Here is a 15,402-nt window from a genome sequence, read left to right on the forward strand (position 1 = left end):
GTTCCCCTTCCATGATCGCTGGCTTTTAGCAGCCCAGGGAAGGGAAAGCGTTGTTTAAAGAAAAAGCATGTTTTTAAAAAAAAATTTGCCAGCATCCCTTTAATTAAGCAATAAAACGAGTTAGAGTGTGAGGAACTGCACACTAATTCATCCTGAAGACATTGGGCATGGGGCCAGGAGGATCCTCTTACTGCAGCAATAAAATTTCATTAAAAAATGTTTTATTTTAACTTTTTTTAAAAAAACATTTGTTAATTTAACTAAGAGGCTAAAACATTATGAGCAGGGAAAGCTGTCTTCTACAAACTTCCCACCACGTGAGCCCCAGCGCTGCTCGCTTCCCACACGCTCCCTTCCAGCGGCCAGGGAAATGCTTGAGCCACCACTTCCCTTTCCCATTCCTATATTTTAATCCAAAATTATTTTATCGCCCACTGAAGAAAAAAAAAGTGCCTAAGTAGTCATTTATTAACAGCTATGAGTATCATTAGGCAGAGAGATGTGGTAAAATATAGATTGCACCGGGAAGAACCAGGTATCCGAGTGCCATTTTTCCTGTTCAGCATGTCATTACACATCCCATCGTGGCATATCACAGCGATGATTAGTAGCATCAAATGACTTCTGAAAAATGATTATGTGCCATTAAAAACATTAGTCTGTCTGAAACCAGTACAAACAAATGGCCGTGCTGAGGATGAGTCATTAGCTCTGGGGCCGGGGGATGTGACGGGAATCCCGGAGACACGGCGGGCGCAACCGGTGGGTACCATGGTGGTGCCCTGGGAATGAAGGTGCTGCAAATGCTGGCAAGGTGAAAGCTGATGGACCCAGTGCCAGGCTGGATGGGTCCATGGGTCGGTGGCTGGAGGGACCCGTGGGGAGGGCAGCTGCAGGATGGGTGCAGGAGGCACCTGCAAATAACTCCTGTCCCCACAGGTCACAAATGTGGGGCTGTCCCAGCTCTGCATGCGGCTTGCCCCACTCTGTCTTTTCCTTTCACCAGCTGCAACTGCGGAACACGGCCCAGGCGTCTCCTCACCCTGGCACAGCCTTGCCTGCATGTACTGTTGCATCAGCTTCACCACCTCAAGCCATCAGCCCAAGCCATCAGCCCAGCCCCATTGCCACCAAGTCCATCACCCCATCTCCATCACCGCAGGACATTGCCCTGGCTCCATCCAAACCATCACCCAGGCCCCATTACTCCAACCCATTAACCCAATTCATGACCCCAAACCATTTCCCTTCTCCCAACCCACTGCTATGACACCATCAGGCCAACCCATCATCCCAGTACATTGTCCTGGCTCCAAAATCCCAGCCCATCCTAACCATCACCGTGGCCCCATCACTTCAACCCATCAACCCAATGCAACACCCCAGCTCCATCATCTCTGCTCCATCACCCCAACCTGTCACCCCAACACATCACCCCAGCTCTTTCACACCAACCCAGCTCCACTACACCAACATATCACCCCAGGTCCATCACCTCAACCCATCATGCTGGCTTCATCACGCCAGCCCATGATTCCAACCCATCACTCCAGCTCCATCACCCCAACCCATGACCCCAGCTCCATCACTCCAGCTCCATTACACCAAACCAGCACCCCAACCAATCATTCCAGCTTCATCATGCCAACCCATCACCCCAGCTCCATCACACCAACCCATCACCCCAGCTCTGTCACCCCAGCTCCATCACCTCACCCTGCCCTCCCTACCCCACAGCCGTGCCCATGCTGCACCAGCCCACTGCCAGCACATCACTCCCTGCTATTTCCACTTTAAGAGGACATAAATCCAGTTAGTATGTCCAAAGAAGAAAAATCAAAATGTCACATCTGCGGAGACGGTTCAATTGAAGGGGTATTGATTGTCACAGAGAATATTCTCACTTTATTCACCTACTTAGTCCCTTCCCCTAGGCACATATGAATTCATCAAACATTGTCACACCACATAATAATACTTGTTCCCAGGTGTTGTCAAGCAGCTCAGATTTTGTCCTGCCTTCCTGGGCAAGCAGGAATTTAGGGAAGAAAGGCTTCGCTGGCAGAATAGGCATGACGGCAGCTGAGGTGTGAATTAACTCTCCTGTGGCCAAGGGAGGACTCAAACCCCCTCACCACGATCATGCACAGGACTGCTTGGGCTTTGTTTCCAGTTCCCTGGGATTTTTGGTGAAGGGTATGAAAATAAGTTGGGGAGAAAAGATGTTTTCCCTGTGTTTGCAGCCTTTTATTGCCTCACACAGCCCCAGGGGCCCTTCGGAGCAGGAGTCTGGCAGAGCGGGGATGCGGTGGCTGCTCCCCTTCTCTGAGGGGTAACAGGGCAGCGAAGGAGAAAATAAGCTGGAAAGGAGATTCAGACGAGAAGGAAAAGTCATGGAGCTGGCAGCGTATCTCAGGAGGAAGGTGGATGTCTCCTCCCCAGCCAGCCCCGCTGCCAGGCTGGGGTCCCACATCCCGGGGGTGGCCGGCAGAAGCACAACCAGCAAACAGGGAGGGAGCGTGGGGTGCATGGCCGCGGTCCTCGAAGACCCTTGCTGCAGAGCCAGGGCCACCAGGCACTGGCACAGAGTGCCGAGGTCACGTTCAGGTGCTGCCGTTGCAGGTTGCTAATTCTGCTCAGGTAAAATGTTGCTGCTAATTAAAATTCCCAATTAAGAAAGTCTGGATGAGGTGTCGTGGCTCAGGGATATAACCTCTGAGAGCTGTGCTGGGGGGTGTGGGGTGTCTCTTCTGGGTGCTGGTGTTACGGAGGCTGCAAGATCTTGTTGAGGTGAGCAGGGTGCTGGTGGGGTAAGCTTGGCCTGGACCCCCAACAAAGGGGCTGGGTCATACTAGAACATCTCCCTGGGGATGTGCCCGGTTCCCTGAAGACTGGTGATCCATGGGGACATCCCAAGCGGTGCTGCTGTCCTCAGCCATGGAGGTCCTCCGTGTGTCCCCTGCCCTGCCGGGAGCTGAGCCGGGCACTGCCGCGGTCTGCAGGCTACTTGGCTGGTGACAGCCACCAGCCCTCATCTTCTGGGTGAAATACATTGAAAGCACGAACTGGTGCCTCTGAGCCATGTTTATTATTCATATTATTTGTGCGTTGATCTGATTCTGTGTAATGATTTAATCTGTTAATGGCCCCTGATTCAATCTGCTCCTCTCAGCTTTAATCTCCTTTTGCCATTTGCACCTGATTCACTGATTTATCTGACGGCCCTTTGGCAGCTCGGGGCCGGGTTCACAGCTCCCGGCACATGCAGTAGCAGGTCACCGATGGGCGATGGCAGGATGCCAGCACGCCAGGCTGTGAAGGGCGAGGAGGAGGAGGAGGCAGCGCGCAGCGAGTTCCTCCAGAGGGAAACCCCGTGGGGCTGCCCAAGCCTGGGGGACCTGGAGCGGGGCTGGGGTGCAGGGAGCATCTGGGCAGGTCCCAGCTCTGGCATCACCCCTGGGCACCATGACACCCAAAGATGCACCTGGGTGCTGGTGCTGGGTGCCCCAGGACAGGGGCCCGGGGGGTCCATGGAACGCAGCCCCCCAGCGCCTGGGCAGGGGCAGTTTGCATCACCCCTGATTTACAATTCATAACCTGGATTACGGTGACGCGCAGCCTGCCGGGGTCGGTGTAATTTAGACCACGGAAATATTTGCAGTATCTTCAATTCCCCTGACATCTCGAGGAGGGGGGATGGATGCCTTCCCCCAAGCTGGCGGCAGAGGAAAGGGGATGAGGACCCCCCTGCGATGGGAGGGAAGGAGATGGGGGTGCTGGCAGCTTGCACGTGTCTCCAGTGCCCAGAAAGCGCTGCTGTCACAGAGCTGCCACCGAGACCCCCCAGGGCTGGCCAGCTCTGGCCCCGCTGGCACGCATGGTGGCGTGGCACGGTGATGCTCATCCTCTGCCTGCCTGTCGCTGCCCGAGAGGCGCCCGCCGTGACATTGCAATTCCCCACCTCGCGCTGCCAGACCTCTGGGGCTGATTTATGGCAGCTCGAGGATGCAATCAAGGCCCCGGCCTCCGAGGACGCGGCGGCAGCTCCTCCGCTGCATTTTGACCAGGAGCACGCGGCAAGCACAGCGGCTGCATGCCAATGGGAACCCGTCCTGGCGGTGCTTGGGGACGTGGCAGGTCTCCTCCCGGGAAGATGGATCTGTGCGCTGGTGCCCGAGGATACTGATGGCGGGGCTGGAGGAGCAGGATGTGCTTCTGCTAATGGGAACGTGGTGTCTGGAGAGTTTCAGGGGGTGCACTGAGCTGCATGCAACCATAATGGGGCAGTAACAAGTGCCACCCCTCTGAGAAGGAGCCCCCCCCAAGGCAAAGCAAATGTGTCCCAGCCAAAGATGATAGAACCCAGGGCAAGTAACAGGATTTGTCACCAGTTCCTGGTGCCTCTGCCCTCACCGCCCCGGGTGCCCTGTGCTCCCCTGCCTCGATCCCAGCACCGCCGAGCTCTGAATGGCAATTCCCAGCATTGGGCTGGTCTGTTCTGGCTCCTCTCGCCTGACGTGAAATGATTTTTGGAGGCAGTTGGTGGCGAGGGAGTACAGCTGCCGCTAAGTTATCCAAACGATTTATCTTAAGATTCATACAGAATTCATTGTGCGGGGAGCCTGGGCAATGTCGGCTTTTAATATTCATGCGGATTTGGAGGCAGTGTTAATCACAGGGTCTGACAATTTGCACTTCCCTTAATTGCCCGTGCAGCCAGCTCTGCCCAGCCACCACCCCTCATCCGCCACCCCTGGGGGTGGGCGCAGAGTCCCAGCTTGACTTTCTTCCCCGTGCAATGGCTGGTGTGGGCGGCTGGAGGTGGGCACAGGGCTGGCCGGGGGGACAGCATGGTGCTGGCGGAGTGCTGCAGCTGTGCCCCGGTCAGTGCACCCCAAGCATCCCCGGGTGAGCATCAGAGCATCCCACTGCAGAGCTTAGGGACCTGGAGCATCCAGCCTCCCACAGCTTGTCCTAGTGTGGGGGCACAGATCCAGACCCTGCCTGTGGGCACAGGCAGAGCTGTGCCCCCGCTGCCAACCTGCCAGCGTCTGCCATCCCTGTGGCTGGCGTTACCTGTCACTGCTGTCACTCCGCTCCCATCCAGCCAGCTGCCACCACGCAGGGACTGAATACCAATGAGGCTCACAGAGCTGCAGGCTCACGGATGGCCCCTCCTCGCCAAGTGGCCCAGCGGGAACGCCTGGGGATGGGGGACAAGTTGTGCCTGGACCAGGGGTGGCAGCTGCCCCCAGCAAGGTGCTGAGACCCCTCCAGCTCATGACAGCCAGCAGGGTAGGACACAGACCTGTCACCAGCATGTGCAATGTCAGGGTCCCCTGGCAGGACCCTTCAAGCCGTGGCTGGTGGCATGTCCACAGGGAGACATCTGAGGCCACTTCCATCCCCCTTGAGGCTGTGCACCCCAAAGCTGGCGCTGCCCCAGCATGAGCAGCACCACGAAGGAGCCCTGGGCCAGTGTGTGGGGCTGGGACCCACTGACCCCGTCCACCCCCGCCCCCGCAGAGCCAAAAAATCCCCAAACCCCCAAAAGCCCCGGTCCCTCCCCTCACCGGCAGCTCAGCCAAGGCGCCTGGTGGCATTGCGGCTTTGGGTGGGTTTCAGCTGTCCTCACGCTGTAATTGTCCTAATTAGATCTACATATTTTGATGAAGGTTTCACAAGGAAAAAAAGAAGGAAGGCACGAGAAGATAATCGAATCACAGATGACATTCCCATCACCCAGCCTCTCTGCACAGCCTCTGCTGCAGCCGAGTCGGAAAATTATGCATAAGGGGGGAGGAAAATTACCATAATCTTCCTCTGCAGGATGACACCAAATTCGGCTGGAGCTGCAAGGGGTGGCGAGGAGCCAGGCGGGCACCGCAGCTGCTCTGCCCTCGTCCCAACAGTGCCGCCACTGATGCCGCCCATCAGTGTCACGCACCTGCCCAGTCTGTGTCCTGTGTCCACCAGCACCTTCTGGGGTCCTGGTCTGGTACCTTTGGGGCTGCCCACTCTTCACCCTCCCTCCTTGCAGCACCCATGGGGCGGTGGTCCTGCCTGCACTGCTTTTGGCCCCTGGATGTATCGGGCTGGTATTTGCATCACTAGGTCACTGATAGTGACTCCCCATGAAGGCAGGTGCAGGGGACATCGAGGGGACACAGGCTAGCACTAGTGACACATGGGGACGTGGCACAGCACCTCACACATTGCCCTGTGCCCTTAAGCAGGTGGAGAGGGGCAAGCAGGGGGTAGCACTGAGGCATGGCCCTCCGCTCCTCCTGCTCCGGGACGTGCAGGATGAGGTACTGGGGCCCACAGCCAGGACTCCCCAGCTGCCTGCTGGGGCCCATGCTGCAACCAGTGGTCCCCAGGGAGCTGGACATGTCCTGCCCCACACAGGAGGCTTGCCCACTGCTGGGACAGGGGTTCCCAGCCTGCAGGACACAGCCCACCACCCCAAATCCTTGCTCCACACCCTGACCTGTGCCCCCGGTCTGTCGCAGCCTGGAGACCCCAACTGATGTCCAGGGGAGCGGAGGGGCTGGGCGGTGGGACTCGGCTCCTTTTTATCTCTCCAACTTCAGAGGGGGATCCTGGAGCCCGGCTTTGAGAGGGTCCCCAGGGGCAGGGGTGAGCCCGGCACCAGGGGGGCTGGGAGAGTAGGGCGTGCTGTAATGAAATGCAATTAAGATGGAGTTCTTTCCCTTTTCTGCACATCTCTGAGCTGCAGAAAAGCCCCTTTGCAGAAGCAGCTGCTGTTCCTCTGCAGAGCACCTGCTTCTGCTTGCACCAGTGTCCAGGGCCACAAACAAGCTCGTGCCATGTCATGGAGCACCTCAGTGCTCACTCCACTGGCTAAATAGCACCTGGTGCCACCGCACAGGTACCCCGGCAGCAGGAACAGCAACGTCACCAGTTCTCCCAGTACTGGCATGGGCACTGGCGAGCGAGGAGGAAGGAGGGGAGCAGCCCTCGGCACCGCCAACACGCCAAGCCCTCAGAGCCAATGTTTCCAGGTGCTGGCATCCTCCTCGGGGCTGGCAGGTTATTGCTGCTGTTCTACGGCTGTAATTCACAGGTGGGAGCACAGAGCTGCCCGCCGCGGGGAAGCGGTGAGCCCCGGGGAGCACCGGGCTCTGCTCCCGCCTTTGCTGCCCGCATCGCTCACGCTGCCGGGCCGGATGCTCGGCTGATTTCAGCCAGACGCAGCCACTGCTGGTGGCAGCAGGTCCTATGGCACAGCCAAGCCACCGCGCTCCCACCTGCCTGGGACTAGGCCATTTATCCGTATGGCAAACGCTTGAACTCTGGGAGCCTGAGACAGGAAAGGGGGCTGCACTTCCCTCCCTGCCACTACCTCATCCTGCCTAAACAGCCAGCCTCCTGGGAACAGATTCACTTTTATCTTATTAATATTATTTAGTGGCAGGAGAGCCAGCCCCTCACCCCAACATCGCCCACCCCACCCCCATCACACCCTGTGGGTTTGCACAGGGACCACCCCCTCCCACCACCACCCCAGCCAAAGCTCACCCTGGGTGGACCCCACAGGGGACCTCACCCCCACAGCCCCCCACAGGCCATGGGGCTCCGTCCTGCATGGCCAAGTGCTCCCGCAGCCCTGCTGAGACCAGAGCAATTTGTGACAGGGGTGGCCAGGCACAGCGCTGGCAGGAGGGGTGGCATGTGCTGTAGGCAGGGACCCCCAGCACCTTCTGCTCTGCATCGCTTGGCTTTGTTTTAACCCCTCGGTTTTTGTTCCCCTGCTGCCCGGGGAGGGATGCCGAGCGCAGCGAGTGATGAGGAACCCAGGTATGAAATGGCTTTTCTGCTGCAACACCGCAACCCATCAAACCTCCCCAGTTCCGGCCTCTCCGGCCCCCGCAAGGGCTGGCAGCAGCAAAGCAGGAGCCGCTCCGTGGCCAGATGCTGATCCTGGCTCCCGTACGGCTGCTCCACCCGGGCAGGATCCAGCCCAGCCCTAATTAAAAATAATATATATTCAAGAGCTTCAAACGGCTCCTGATGCCTCCGGGAAAACTTCCAGCCGTGTTTATTCTCCTTTTCCCTGCTCCAGCCAAACCGCGATGCTGCCGCCAAACTCGACCCCCACCAGCTTTTTCCCCAGCCCTGTGTGTCCCCCTCCCCAAATTTGCTCCCCCCTCTTCAGGGCATTTCCATGAAAACAGGCTCTTTTGTTTCTTCGGATTTCATCTGCCTCCGCTGCCTGTTCCCCCACCTCGAGCCTGCGCCTGTCTTTGTCCTCGCAAATAAAGAACAAAAGGGGAAGAGACAGAGAAAATATGATCTCGCCTCCAAATGGGCTTTTTTTTTCCCCCAAGTCGTCTATGAAGCTTCGGATGCTCTTTAAGAGCCCGGCTGATGAATGCGAGGGCATGGGAGCTGCCATTAGGAGAGAATTGATCGGCTCTCGGCAGCACTGCCAGGGCCCTTTCGCTTTAAAAACCAAGAAAGGAAGAAAGAATTAGAGTGAAGGGGGGAAAGAAAGAAAATACCGAGTGATTGGGAAGACTTTTCTGTCCCTGTTAATAAGAAAAGCATCCAGCAAATTGCACTCACACTCCGGAGCAGGTAATCGCCATGCAAGGCCTTCCTTCTCTGCACCAGGGGAGAGAAACTTGAGTAAACAGGGGGAGAAAATAAATTTCTGCTGCTGTTCGTTCCCTGAATAGGGGAATCTCCCTGCAAACGTGTCCTTTCATGTCTCCTATTAACTCTGCCAGCTCCCCACCTCTGCCGTGCATCACCTTCCCACAGAGCGCTTTTGCACAGCAAGGAAGGACCCGAGACTTGGAAGAACAAAACAAGGGCTGGATGGTGAGCACCCGTGCCGGTGTGGTGCCTCCGTGCTGCAACTGGCATCATGGAGCTGGGCTGCGCAGAGGCCCCGGAGGCCACACAGCTCAGGGACACGCGGCTCGGTGTGCATGTCTGGGGCACACGTGTCGGCACTGGTGGGCATGCACCGCACGGGCATGCGGCTCTCAGGCTGCACGCATGGCTCCATCTTGCACGTTTCAGCCACTCTTATCTCACCCGTGCATGTCTCGAGCTTGCACGTCTCAGCCATACTCATCCCAGCCGTGCTCTTCCCAGCTTTGCACCTCGTGGGCATGCATCCAGCCCAGGGCTCCGCAGCAGTGGGGTGCAGCTGAGAAGCGGGGCTCCTGCAGCCAGCTCCCCGGGGTGCCCAAGGGACCATGCACACCTCTGGACACACATCCTGCTGTTGTCCTGGCACACAGCTAGTGCGTCACATCCCCGAGGACAAGCCATGCCTGCCACGCTCTAACCACCGTAGGACCCAGAAAACATGGGTTTCCCCGCTGACTGCCCAGGGCTGGCTCTCCCATGCATCCTCGCTGGGCAGAGGGGACACTGGTAGCGCTGCAGGAGCAAATATCTGGGGGTGTCGCGTGGCATCTGCAGGTAGGGGAGAGTCGCGTCCCTGGGAAGAGCAGGAGAAGGAAACTGCTCGCACTTTGGGGGGGCAGGGTGCTCCCCAATCAGGGGTGCACGCCAGGGATGGGGAGAAGAAGAGATGCTCTGCTTCCAGCGGGATGCACTGCAGCCAAGGGTGCAGAGTCCGGCCCAGGGGTCTGGGCAGTGGGCACCAAACACTGATGCAGGGACACCCCCGCTTGCTGTCCCAGGGCTGCAGCGAGCACTGGCGTGGTTGGGACCGATCTGATAGCTCGGAGCTCACCCTGATGCACAGACGAGCTGCGGATTCTCTTCCCGAGTGGCCGATCTCTCCCTCCTCCTGGAAAAATGGTTTGCAACTCCATTAAGGACAGTGTAATTATGCATAATAAAAACACGGCTGCCCTTGTGTGTGAAAACACGGCTTTGACGGAGCACCCTTCTGCATCCAGCCCTTCTGGCTCGCTGGGCTCCAGCGAGTGCGTGGAGCAAGCTGGCCGGCTCCCAAGGAGAGCGCAGGACTCAGCCAAGTGCCCCCGAGGTCAAGGCGAGCGGCACTGAAGGATGGAGCCCGCAGCAGATAATCTTCAACGGCTGTTTAACTTTGAATCAGACCTTTGAGAGGGAGAGAGAGAAAAATCACATCGGCTTTTTCTTCTTTTTTTTTTTTTTTTATTTTTTAATTTCTTGTTGTCATCCCCCTCCCCGCAGCCCCCAGTGCTGCTGCCGCTGATAAGGCGATACCATCTAATCGCCAAGCGACACACGCATCTCGCCGGCTGCCAACGCACTGCTTCAACCCGCTGCTTCAAATAAACTCCCGCGTGAGCTGCCAGGGGGCTGCCACCCACACGGCCAGGTCCCCACTGTCCCCAAGGGCACAGGGGGACATGGCCCTGCCAGGCTGAGCGGGAGTAACCCATGGATCTCGGCAAGGGGGGGGTGTAGGGAGGGGGATGTGGGGTGCGTGGGGTGTCGGAAAGGTGCTGCATGCCATATTCAGCATCCCAGGTTTCCTCTGTGTGGATCCGTCGACATCCACCTCACCGGAGTCTCCCAGAGCTGCTGATGGAGGAGGAGGAGGAGGAGGCGGCGGGGGAGAAGGAGGAAGGCTTCTCATCAAGCTGCTTACCAAACCCTGTGCCGGGATGGAGGGGCTCATGGTGCCCCCGAACCGCGGGGTTAGGCACAACCGCAACCCTGGCACGGCGCTTCCCAAGCAGAACCAGAAAGAATTTTTAATGTAAAACTGGTAGTCAGTGGGTGAATTAAGGATGCTAATTGAATTTCATTAGGCAGAGGAGCCGGGCCGGTGGGAGGCAGGGAGGAAATGTATTTGATGTGTTTTAAAAGCTGCAGTTTCAGAATGTGGTGGGGTTTGGGGTTTTTTTTTTTTTCTTCCTTTTTTAATTTAAAGCCGGTTGTAAAAGGATCCCGTCTTTGAGAAGCTAATGACTCTCATGAATTATTTTTGTTGATTTATACACCCACTCAGCTTTTAAATAATAATATTAATAAAGTAAAAGCAAATCCATTCCCAGCGAGGAACAGGAGCAATGCTACTCAGGGGGCAGAGGGGCCATGGGATGAGCGGGGGGGTTGGCCACCACCTGACACACACCCCCCCATCTCAGGCTCCAATGGTGAGGCCACGCTGCGCTTTGGGCCAAAACCAGGGGATGTGGGGGGCTGCCGCAGCATGCTGACACTCACAGCCCCTCGCCGGAGCCGGACAGTGCCTCGCTCCCCTCGGCATTAGCATTCAGCATCAGTGCCGTAATGGGCACTTTTCATGGCGGTTTAGTTTTATTATTATGCCAAGAAGCTTGCTTAATTCTCTGCTGTCTTTCTTCTGCACTGTTGATTTACACTGTTAGTGTTTTAATTATACAATTCAGCACTCCTTAAAACATGAAAAACTGCTCAACTTTTGAAGCAATTAAAAGGCAGCAGAGTAGATCAGCTCATCAGAGATGAGATAAGTAAATCAAACAATTAAAAAACTCATTTGGTGGCAAGGGAGACTCCTCCCACCCAAAAAGCCTCCCGTCAGTGGGAGCCCCGCAGCTCCCACCCTGCCTGCAGGCTTCATCCCAGTAACGGGTCTTAGTGTGATACTGGGAGCTGTCAGTGTGCCTGGGTGGGAGGGCTGTGGGATGCAGGGTGACGGGGACAGGGTGAAGGGCACAGGTGGGCACAGGATGATGGGGACAGGGTAAAGGGCACAAGGTGAAGGGGACAGGACGATGGGCACAGGGTGATGAGCACATGGTGATGTGGACAGAGGGATGGGCACAGGGTGATGGGCATAGGTGGGCTGCGGGTGATGGGGCAGGGTGATGGGGACAGGGTGACAAGGACAGGCAATGGGCACAGGGTGATGAGCAACAGGGCGATGGGGACAGGGTGAAGGGCACAGGGTGATGGGGACAGGGCAAGAGGGACCGAGGGGGCGTAGGGACAGGATGGGGTCCCTTGCCTTCCCACCCCTCCCCAAGGATTCTTGCAGGAGGTTGGGGTGGTTTTGGGGTTTTGAGCGTGGCTGAAGCTCTCTCTTGTGGCAGAGCTGCTCCATTACAGCTCTACCCGAGCCATCGAGCCCCCGCCTGTCTTGGGGGGCCCTGGTGCTGGGGCTCAGAGGATGCCGGGCCCCCCAAGACACGCTGGGGCTCAGAGGATGCAAACAGCCCGCCCACACGGCCGTGCCCCTCCTTCGCGGCGGTGCACGGAGCGATCGGGGCGGCCGATGCTGCCCGGTGCAGCCCGCATACCCCCCGTTACGGTGCGGAGGAGGCTGAGACCCCGCTAACTCATCACAGGAGCGGCGTCCGCGAGCGCGATACGGTGCGGAGTGTCCCTCCGCGCCAGCCGTAGCGGCGCCCGAGGGGGCGGGGCTAAGAGCCGGGTGCGGAAGTGCGCGCGCGCTTCCGGTCCGTGAGCAGAGACTGTCGTTGTAAGTATGGAGTGGCGATTGGGGGGGGGGGGGGGGAAAGATCCGCCGCCATCCGCCGCCGTACGGGGCTGGGCGGCCCCGGGGAGGGCGGGGGGAGGAGAGAGGAGGCGGGATGACTCGCTGGTGGAGGGTGGGCGCGGGGTGGGCGCGGGGAGGCCGATGGTGAGAGGCGGTTGTTGGGCGTTGGGATTGCGCTGACGCCATTTTGGGTTGTTTCTGCCGCAGGTTGGAGCGCTCTGAGCCCGGCCTGGAACCATGGTGAGGGGGCCCTTGGGGGGCGCGTAGGCCTCACCTCGCCCCGTGAGGCTGGGGGCTGCCCTCGGCACAACAGCATTGCGGGGGGGGGGGGGTGTCCCTGGCTTGCCTGGCCTCGCCTGGGGTGTGGGGTGGGGGTGCTGTCAGCACCCTGAGTTCTGGGGGTTACGGTGCCGATTCCCGTGTTGGCTTCTGGCAGGGGCACGGTCGTGCTGCCGGAGGAGGGGCTCCCCCTGACCTGGCTGGTGGCAAGGCAGACGCCACATGCCTCGGGACGGCTCCTGGAGGGGCTTGGCTCTGGGAGTCGGGACGCCCAGCGACCCTGGGGCGCTTGCAGAAGCTGGGGAGCGAGCTGTCGGCTGTTCTCTGCTCGCTGAGTCTCTTTTCTTTTTCAGCCTCGCAAGATTGAGGAGATTAAAGACTTTCTGCTGACAGCCAGGAGGAAGGATGCAAAGTGTGAGTGCTGAGGCCGCTCTGTCTCGGGGCAGGAGCAAGGGGGGGGGTGGTCCGGCATAGGAGCCGTTCTTCCCCTGCTGGAGCAGGGATGGGGGGCCACGCATCCTCATGGACACTGAGGACCTCCTCGGCTTGGAAGCGCTGAGGGATATGTGTTGCTGAGGCTTTGTTACGCACAGAATCGGTGATACTTAAAGTGGCTTTTGCTCAGTGTTGACTGACGTTGCTGCCTGTGAGCAAAGCCATGCTGGGCAGAGGGGTGCTGTGACACGGTCTGCTGTCGGGGACTGGGATCCTCCGTGGAATAGGGCTCCCAACACCCACTCAGCCACGCTTCTTCGAATCCTCCTCCTCACCCCACAGTGTTTTGACCAAGCCCCGGCTGCAGTTCACTGGAACTATTTGGAAACACTGCCCTGCCTCTGACTTGCTGTAGTCTTCAAAAAGCTACAAGATGTCAGACGCTGGGGAGGTGTATCAGAATGTCAAGTGAGTCGTATTCAAACTTGAGTTCTCTTTTGTTGCAAACCCAAAGGCTGTTATAATTGAAACACTAGAAATGCCTTATCTCTGTATTTAACAATGCATGAAAAGTTTTCCTTGCTTCTCTTGCTTATTTGGATCTAGCTGTCAAGGGGAAGAGGCTCTTTCATTCTGGAAATGTTTTGTTAACTCACTGCTGTGGGTGAACAGGGGTAGTTCAACACTGAAATGCTGCTGTAGCTGATGACAGCCCCTTACAAAGCATTTCCATGCCTTCAACTTGCTCCAGTTTTTGCAGCAGCTCTTGTAATGCTGAGCTGCAAGGGCTCTGCCACAGGGAAGGAGAGGAACTGACTGTGGCTTTGAGCAAGCTGCTTAGATAAAATGGCCTAAGGGGGATAGAAAGGAGATGGGAGGCACTGGGTGCAGTGTTTGGAGCCATGTTCTGAGCTCCAGTGCAGCTCGTTGGTTGCAGAAGATGACATGGGCAAATAACGAGCGCGTTGTTAACTGTCGCGCTCCACTGCAAATTTCCAACACAGTAAATATTTCACGTTGCTTGTTGTAAACTGCTGCGAAGCACAATAGCCTCAAAATAAAGCTCTTGGCTTCCAGAAAGCTGCAGCATCTCTCTGAGATGGCAGACTGACTGCTGGGGCTGGGGCTGTAGGTGGTGGGCAACAGTGGTGTATAAAAAATACTTTTAATTATTATTTATTTTATTTTACTTTGTGCTGATGGGCCAGGCAGGGCTGTAATCCTCATCACAGCTCGGGTGAGGGGGGACAAGTTGGGGTGGGGTCACTGCTGTCCTGCTCACCTGTTCCTTAATCCTGCAGCGGTCAAGATCAAGAAGAACAAGGACAATGTGAAGTTCAAGGTGCGCTGCAGCCGGTATCTGTACACCCTGGTCATCACGGACAAGGAGAAGGCCGAGAAGCTGAAGCAGTCCCTTCCCCCAGGTATGGCTTGGTGTCAGAAGGGAGCCGTCCGGTGCTGGGCCGGGGGCAGCGGGCAGGCTGGGTTGAGGTGGGCAGCATCCCGGGTCACCGGCGTATTCAGGCCGCTCTGTTATGCTGTCCATGGAACTGGCACTGCCATCTGCTGTGCCTGGGTAAATGCTGCCACTGCTCTGCAGGGCTCCAAGCGCCCCTTCCGCTGCTGTGCCCCCCGTGGCGGACCCTGCGATGAGCCTTGGCTGCCGGCGCCCAGCCTGGGCGGTGAGCACACCTCTCCAACCATCAGGTCATCTCTTTTCTCCTCCCCAGGTTTGGCCGTGAAGGAGCTGAAATGAGCCATTCGCATGTTGGTTCCTCTGTGTTTGTTACAATAAAAACCTTGAACTGTTCCCTGGAGTCTCGTTTGGTTTGTCCCCAACAGCACACAGCTCTAACCATCACTGTCGCTCTGCTTCGGGGGGTGGCCCCGCCGGGGCCTGGCTTGCTGTTTGGGGTTCGGGACCCAGTCCTGGTCTGTGCCCCAGCCGTGGGCTCCTTCCCAGAGGCCCAGCCCCGGTGTGGCCGGTGTTTCAGCCCTGCGTGGCAGTTGCCTGCGGGCAGCTGTGGGGACACAGCATGATGGGTCCTGGCTGCGCCATGCCCACCAGAGCAGGGTCGAGAACAGCCCCCTACGCTGTGGGTGCCTGCGAGCCTGTCCCCTATGAGGTGTCCCTTCCCTATAGCATGTGGCCCATGGCTGGTGGTGATGGGGTGTGGTGCCCCTATAGCAGGGTAGTGACAGGGTGCAGTACCCCTATAGCAGGTTGATGAAGGGGTGCCATGCCTCTATAGCGGGCTGGTGAT

At 57.7% G+C, this 15,402-nt stretch overlaps 1 protein-coding gene across 1 annotated transcript; it reads left to right on the top strand.

Annotated features, from left to right (window-relative positions):
• The first annotated feature begins 12,279 nt into the window (after window positions 1–12,279).
• Window positions 12,280–14,948, top strand: RPL38 (ribosomal protein L38). Its single transcript, XM_040582104.1, has 5 exons — window positions 12,280–12,406; window positions 12,632–12,664; window positions 13,057–13,117; window positions 14,440–14,562; window positions 14,869–14,948. Exons 2-5 carry the CDS (start codon window positions 12,662–12,664, stop codon window positions 14,892–14,894), a joined length of 213 nt encoding a protein of 70 aa, XP_040438038.1. The 5' UTR covers window positions 12,280–12,406; window positions 12,632–12,661; the 3' UTR covers window positions 14,895–14,948.
• The last annotated feature ends 454 nt before the right edge of the window (window positions 14,949–15,402 follow it).

The sequence above is a fragment of the Falco naumanni genome, chromosome 1 (genome assembly GCF_017639655.2).
Source record: "Falco naumanni isolate bFalNau1 chromosome 1, bFalNau1.pat, whole genome shotgun sequence".
In the NCBI taxonomy this organism is placed as follows: domain Eukaryota; kingdom Metazoa; phylum Chordata; class Aves; order Falconiformes; family Falconidae; genus Falco; species Falco naumanni.